Source organism: Raphanus sativus, unplaced genomic scaffold (genome assembly GCF_000801105.2).
Source record: "Raphanus sativus cultivar WK10039 unplaced genomic scaffold, ASM80110v3 Scaffold1097, whole genome shotgun sequence".
Lineage (NCBI taxonomy): Eukaryota > Viridiplantae > Streptophyta > Magnoliopsida > Brassicales > Brassicaceae > Raphanus > Raphanus sativus.
This window is the reverse complement of record NW_026616411.1, coordinates 1-7,599: the sequence shown is the minus strand read 5'-3', so window position 1 is coordinate 7,599 and position 7,599 is coordinate 1. Positions and strand designations below refer to the sequence as shown.

Sequence of the window (7,599 nt, the reverse complement as noted above, 5' to 3'; positions counted from 1 at the left end):
CTATGAGATTTATTCAACTTCCTGGTTATTCTCCACTGATTAGCGGTTCCTGATGTCTTGCATATTTGCATTGTTTTACCATTCATTCATAGGCATTTGCATCATATAGATTAGGATTTAGGATGTTTATTCTCCTGGCGTTCCTGATGTCTTGCATATTTGCATTGTTTTAACCATTCATTCATAGGCATTTGCATCATATAGATTAGGATTTAGGCATGTTTAGGTTGCATTTGGCATACATATGTCTCTATCAGGTATTGGAACACCACATGGAGTTCTTGGAGACATTTGGAAGCAATGTGCTCAAAAAGGGGGTGAAAGATGAGCATGGATGGAGGCCTTCGAGACATCTTCTGTTGCTAAGATTTTGTGGAGACACATGAAATTGAGTTAGCTTTCTAATGGAAGTGGTTTCAAGTCATTTGGAGATGTAACGAAGAAGTTATGACCAATTTACTAGAGACATATCCATCCGGAGCGACCTGACCGGAGCGACCCTGGCTGGCCGCTGTGACTTCACTCCTGGAGCGACCTCGGCGCAGCGACTCACCCAGCCCGCTCGTCTTCTTCGACCAACCCGCAGCGACCACCCGGAGCGACCCCTCCTGGTCGCTCCACCCCTTTATGCTACCCGATTTTATGATTTTTCAAGGACCTTTTTGCAATTTCTTATGCACGTTTTTACTCTGAAAAACCTAATGTTTAAGTATGTTGTAGCCACTTTTTGGGCAGGGAATCTTTGATCTATTGAAGAACACAAACTCTCTCAAGAAATTAATCTCTTTTTGACTTGGTTTGTTATTGTTCTTGTGATCTCTCATCTATTTCTCTACATGATTAATCTGAAATCCATCATGGGTTTAAGAGGAATCATGGAGATTAGTGAGTAATCACCTTTTGAATTCATGGGTTAGGAGACTAAGGGTGATTAGGTTAGTTCTATGATGTTTTAGTGTAGATCATGTCATCTCCTTGCTAGTAGAGTGATTTCAATACATCATTTGAGTAGGCCACTCAAAGGGTGATCTCTAGGCATTTCTCACCCGACAGGTGTTCGATGAAATGCCCGAGTCAACTCTCCTAGGCTTTTAGTGTACTTTGCCAAAGACATTTGTTGTTAAAGATGCTAAGATAGCTAATAGACCTGTTGTGACTGATTGCTTGCATGTTATTCAACCAAGGACACTTGATGTTTGAGATGTGTTAGCAAATGAGCATTCATCTAGACATAGAGCTTGCTTAGAATTGTGTCTAGGCTTAAGGTTGTTTGTTTGATCGTTTATTGTTCATCCTTAGTTCGAATCCTGATCACCCGAGGTCAAGTTCCTATACCCATGAGTTCTCCTTTCCAATAGCTTAAAAGTATCATTTTTATTGCTTTGCATTAGCTTTAATCATTAGTTTAGAAATCATCAAATCACTGGCTGCACTTAGATTAGGCAAATACTTGCATTCTCACTGCTTTGAGTCCCTCAGAACTGGTTCGACATTCATCACTATCCTACAACATTTGTTTTAGGAACTTTGAAATTCCTAGCATCAAATTGGCGCCGTTGCCAAATTCTGAGTTTGATTTGAACATTGAGATTTAGTCATTTGCTTGAGACTAAGTCATTTTTATTTTTTTAAGTTACTGATTCTCTTCTTCACCTCTTTGTGATTTTCAGGTGTATGAACTTGAGGAGCAAGGGTACATCAAACCTTTTTCCAAGAGCCACAGACATCAGAGCTTTAGAGAGAGAGTGTGCTAGAAAAAGAAGAGAAGAAGAGCAACAAGCTCAACTGCAGCCACTGGAAGCTGCAATGGAAGAACAACAAAATCCTCAGAACCCCAATGGACCTCAACAGCGACCAGCTCGCCCCATTGGCACTTATGACCGCCCCAACATCCATGGTCCTAGACTTGGAATTCGAGCACCAGCTGTGGCTGCTAACAACTTTGAGATCAAGTCAGGACTGCTCAACTGCATAGAGAACAACAAGTATCATGGTCTGGCTGTGGAGGACCCATTTGATCACTTGGATAAGTTTGACAGCTACTGTGGTATGTCAAAGACTAATGGTGTGTCAGAGGATGCTTTAAAGCTCAAGCTATTCCCCTTCTCTTTGGGGGATAAGGCACGTCAGTGGGAGAAGTCTCTACCAAGTGACTCCATCACCACTTGGGAAGACTGCAAAAAGGCATTCTTGGAGAAATTCTTCTCCACCTCAAGAACTGCTAAGTTGAGGAACGAGATCTCCAGCTTCCAACAGAAGAACTTGGAAGGATTCAGTGAAGCTTGGGAGAGATTCAATGGTTACCAAGCTCAGTGCCCACACCATGGTTTTTCCAAGGAGAGCTTGCTGAGCACATTCTACAGAGGTGCTCTTCCTAAGTATAGAGCCAGACTGGATACAGCTAGCAATGGGTTCTTTTTGGGGAGAACTGAGGAAGAAGCAGAGGCTCTGGTTGACAACATGGTTAAGAGTGATGCAGTCTACAGTGGAGACCATGACAGAAGCAGTAGAGGTGATGACAAGCACACAAGGAATGAGATCAAAGCTCTTCAGGAGAAGATTGACACACTCATTGCTGATAAGGCCACACAAGCGCAGGTGAACTTTGTTGGTAACCCACAACAGGAGATACCTCCTACTGTCAATGAGGTTGATGGTTTGGAAGGGCAAGAAGAATTGTGTTTCATCAACAGCAATGGTAGCTGGTACAAGAAGGAACCCAACTTTCAGTACAACAACTACCAACAGAAGCCCTATTCCAACAACCAGCAGAGTGGTTATCAGCCAAGAAACAACCAGCAGAGCAACTATCAGCCTCAGCAAAGCCCCTCTCCTAGCTCTTCTGCCCCTCAAGAGAGCAGCACTGATGCATTACTGAAACAGATCTTGGAGTCTCAGACTAGAAGTGAGAAGCATGTGGGCTATGAGCTGAAGAACCTTCACTCCAAGATTGATGGGAGCTACAATGAGCTCAACAACAAATTCTCCCACCTTGCTTCTTCTGTCAAGAATTTGGAGAATCAGTTTGCTTCCATGAGCACCCACCAGAATCGTCAGCCAGGATCTCTACCTGGAAAATCTGATCAAAATCCCAAGGACGCAAAAGCTGTCACACTCAGGAGTGGTAAGCAGTTACCTCCTAGAACCCTCACCAAGGATGCTGAGAAACAAGGTGAGGAGATAGCCATCAATCTAGATGATGAAGTGGTCATTGTTGATGAGAAGACAGATGATGAGATCTTGGAGAAGATTGAGAAAGATAAGGGTAAAGGAAAGGTTGGAGAAGAGAAGAAGACAACAAAAGATGGTGAATCTGCTGCTCCAGCAGGTGAGAGCTCTTCTGTCCCTCCTCCCTATGAACCCAAGCTTCCATTCCCTGGTAGATTCAAGAAGCAGCTGCTACAGAAGTACAAGGCTTTGTTTGAGAAGCAGATGAGTGAAGCTCAGGTTACAATGCCCATCATTGATGCTTTCATGCTGATTCCTCAATACAGCAAGTTCTTGAAAGATGCTGTAACTGCTAAGAAGAAGGAGATGGAGGGCATGATGGTTCTGAGCCATGAGTGCAATGCCATCATTCAGAGGCTTAATGCTCCAGAGAAGCTAGAGGATCCAGGATGCTTCACACTACCTTGTGCTCTTGGACCTATGGTTTTGAGAAATGTCTCTGCGATTTGGGAGCTAGTGTCAGCTTGATGCCTTTATCTGTGGCAAAGAAGCTTGGCTTCACTCAATACAAGAAGTGTAGACTCTCTCTGGTGTTAGCTGATCGTTCAGTGAAGTACCCTGTGGGCATCCTAGAGAACCTCCCTGTGAAGATTGGAGGGTATGAGATACCTACAGATTTTGTGGTGCTTGAAATGGGTGAGGAGGCTCAAGACCCATTGATTCTTGGAAGGCCATTCTTAGCTACAGCAGGAGCTATTGTGAATGTGAAAGAAGGCAAGATTGACCTCCATTTGGGTAAGGCGAACATCCTCCACTTTGACATCAAGGAGAAAATGAAGAACCCCACTGTGTTTGGACAAGCCTTCATCATTGAAGAAATGGGCCCTCCTGCTGATGATCACCTTGGTGAGCTACCACCTGAGGAAGATGGGGTGTTAACTCCACTTTCTGCACCTACTCCAGCCTGATCCAAAGGAGGCAAAGTCAAGCTAGAGACTTAAAACAAGCTCACTTGGGAGGAAGTCCCATGAGTATCCTTGTATATATTGCATTAGTATTTTTATTTTCATCTTACTGCATAAAGCAATGGGAAAATGAAGTTGTGTGCAGGTAAAAATAGGCAAAAGGAGTGACACAAGGACGAGCAGAGCCCAACGACCAGTCACAGCGGCTCTGCCTGGTCGCTGTGACTCCATCAGCACGGAGCGGTCTTGGCGCAGCGGCTGATCCCCGTCGCTCGCTTCATTCTGGAGCGACCTCCCACAGCGGCTCATGGAGGTCGCTGTGAAGACATCACCAGCAGCGACGCACCCGCAGCGACATGTCCCCATCGCTCGTCTTCTTCGGCAGCGGTTAACTGGAGCGGGTCTCCCTGGTCGCTGAGAAGCCATCACCCGCAGCGACCCTACCTGGTCGCTGTGACCTCACCGAGCCGGAGCGGCCAGCCTCAGCGGGTAGCACAGGTCGCTCGTTGTTCCGAGCAAACCTGGAGCGACCCATCACAGCGGGTCCCCTACCTCGCTCCACTCCAGGTAACCTGCAACCCTTGTTTATCCCAGTTTTTCTTTGCATTTTACCTTTCCATTAGGTGTCTCCCTCACACAGAGACTGTGTGATTTAAGTGTGGGGGAGGTACCAAGTATTTGATCATGTTTGCTTTGATGATTCTGAGTCTCATGCATTACATTTTACATTCTTATTTGCATAGAAAAACCAAAAAAAAAAAAAAATTTAAAAAAAAAAAAAAAAAAAATTTGAAAACACACAAAAAGAATCATTTAGTGTATCATTTGCATACTTTAGGATTGAGTCTAGAAGCATATAGGTTGCATTCATTTGCATTGGGAGCTGATTTAAAACGCCTTGTAGGGAGCATTGTCTAGCCTTGTATAGTTCATGCACCTCTCTTGAAAACCTTGTAAGCTTTGTGCCTTGAAAACTCTCTCTGAAACTCAATCTCTTAAGCCAACTACAACTTTGAATCGAACTGAATGAACTTAATTTCTTGCTCATGGTCCCTTGTGTGCTAAGTCATGGATATTCACACTAGAGTTGTCACATCTTTTATGCCGATCTTTTTGACAATCTCTAGTGGCATTCCACTCCCTAAAACCCTCTCCTCCTTTTAAGCCTTAATTGTTTGTTGAGTGAGGCCTTTTTCGGAAAGTCTTACATGCGCATAATCTTGAGAGTATTGGGAACGACAATGCTCAGTCTTCATTCTTGCTAGATTGCTTACGCTATTGTCTAGCCATAGGTGGGGGTGAGTGTTGTAAAGTTTGAACTTGAAAGTTGAATGGGAATGAATGAACTCTTGTGCTTAATTGTCTTATTGGGAATTGTATAAACCTCTAGCTCAAAGTTGTGAAAGTCTTGGCCCCCAAATAAAAAAAAAAAAAATAAGAAAAAAAAAAAGAAAAAAAAAGAAAAAGGGGGCTAGCAAAGTGAGAATGAGCTTAGAGGCTGTGTTTTAAAAGTTTAAATATTTCCCTTGATTGAGAGTTTGTGGATGTGTTCTTGAGATTTTTGGGTGAGAGATGTGAGATGGGTGTAACTTGGGATTTCAATTGTGTCACTTGTATGTTTGAAAAAGGGTAGAACAATGAAGATTGAGCATTGTATGCATTAGTTGATCCCTTTCTTAGATATATTATGTGCAATGTCAAGGCTACTTGTTTTGAGTGTTAAACCTTGAAGATAATGAGTTATGAAACCTTTGATCACTAGAGCGAAAAAGCCTTCCCTTACCCAAATGACTTGGACCAATTGACCATTTGCATAGAGCTCACTTGTTGTATTGCTTAATGAATGTGAGAGTTGGCTGAATTGAATGTGTGAATGCATAATGTTGAGTTGAGACAGGCCTAGAGAAGCTAGAGGATAATAAGAGAGAGTGTGCTAGTACTGAATTCTTATGTTGAAGCAAGTGCTTTTGTGTTTCTCTTGGCTATGAGCTCCCACTTTCAAACCTCTTCCCCTATGAGTCCCAGAAAGTTCACTTGAGGACAAGTAAAGGACTAGTGTGGGGGAGTTGATGTCTTGCATATTTGCATTGTTTTAACCATTCATTCATAGGCATTTGCATCATATAGATTAGGATTTAGGCATGTTTAGGTTGCATTTGGCATACATATGTCTCTATCAGGTATTGGAACACCACATGGAGTTCTTGGAGACATTTGGAAGCAATGTGCTCAAAAGGGGGTGAAAGATGAGCATGGATGGAGGCCTTCGAGACATCTTCTGTTGCTAAGATTTTGTGGAGACACATGAAATTGAGTTAGCTTTCTAATGGAAGTGGTTTCAAGTCATTTGGAGATGTAACGAAGAAGTTATGACCAATTTACTAGAGACATATCCATCCGGAGCGACCTGACCGGAGCGACCCTGGCTGGCCGCTGTGACTTCACTCCTGGAGCGACCTCGGCGCAGCGACTCACCCAGCCCGCTCGTCTTCTTCGACCAACCCGCAGCGACCACCGGAGCGACCCCTCCTGGTCGCTCCACCCCTTTATGCTACCCGATTTTATGATTTTTCAAGGACCTTTTTGCAATTTCTTATGCACGTTTTTACTCTGAAAAACCTAATGTTTAAGTATGTTGTAGCCACTTTTTGGGCAGATAATCTTTGATCTATTGAAGAACACAAACTCTCTCAAGAAATTAATCTCTTTTTGACTTGGTTTGTTATTGTTCTTGTGATCTCTCATCTATTTCTCTACATGATTAATCTGAAATCCATCATGGGTTTAAGAGGAATCATGGAGATTAGTGAGTAATCACCTTTTGAATTCATGGGTTAGGAGACTAAGGGTGATTAGGTTAGTTCTATGATGTTTTAGTGTAGATCATGTCATCTCCTTGCTAGTAGAGTGATTTCAATACATCATTTGAGTAGGCCACTCAAAGGGTGATCTCTAGGCATTTCTCACCCGACAGGTGTTCGATGAAATGCCCGAGTCAACTCTCCTAGGCTTTTAGTGTACTTTGCCAAAGACATTTGTTGTTAAAGATGCTAAGATAGCTAATAGACCTGTTGTGACTGATTGCTTGCATGTTATTCAACCAAGGACACTTGATGTTTGAGATGTGTTAGCAAATGAGCATTCATCTAGACATAGAGCTTGCTTAGAATTGTGTCTAGGCTTAAGGTTGTTTGTTTGATCGTTTATTGTTCATCCTTAGTTCGAATCCTGATCACCCGAGGTCAAGTTCCTATACCCATGAGTTCTCCTTTCCAATAGCTTAAAAGTATCATTTTTATTGCTTTGCATTAGCTTTAATCATTAGTTTAGAAATCATCAAATCACTGGCTGCACTTAGATTAGGCAAATACTTGCATTCTCACTGCTTTGAGTCCCTCAGAACTGGTTCGACATTCATCACTATCCTACAACATTTGTTTTAGGAACTTTGAAATTCCTAGCATCA

The 7,599-nt window shown here is 42.8% G+C and overlaps 1 protein-coding gene and 1 non-coding gene across 2 annotated transcripts; one reads left to right on the top strand and one right to left on the bottom strand.

Annotated features, from left to right (window-relative positions):
* Positions 1 to 736: 736 nt before the first annotated feature.
* On the top strand, positions 737 to 7,599 carry LOC130503740 (uncharacterized). Its single transcript, XM_056998297.1, has 2 exons — positions 737 to 4,700; positions 7,577 to 7,599. The coding sequence occupies exon 1, from the start codon at positions 1,675 to 1,677 to the stop codon at positions 3,694 to 3,696; it is 2,022 nt and encodes a 673-aa protein (XP_056854277.1). The 5' UTR covers positions 737 to 1,674; the 3' UTR covers positions 3,697 to 4,700; positions 7,577 to 7,599.
* On the bottom strand, positions 2,224 to 2,330 carry LOC130503741 (small nucleolar RNA R71). The gene has a single exon (XR_008940974.1). It is a non-coding gene; the product is annotated as a small nucleolar RNA R71 (small nucleolar RNA).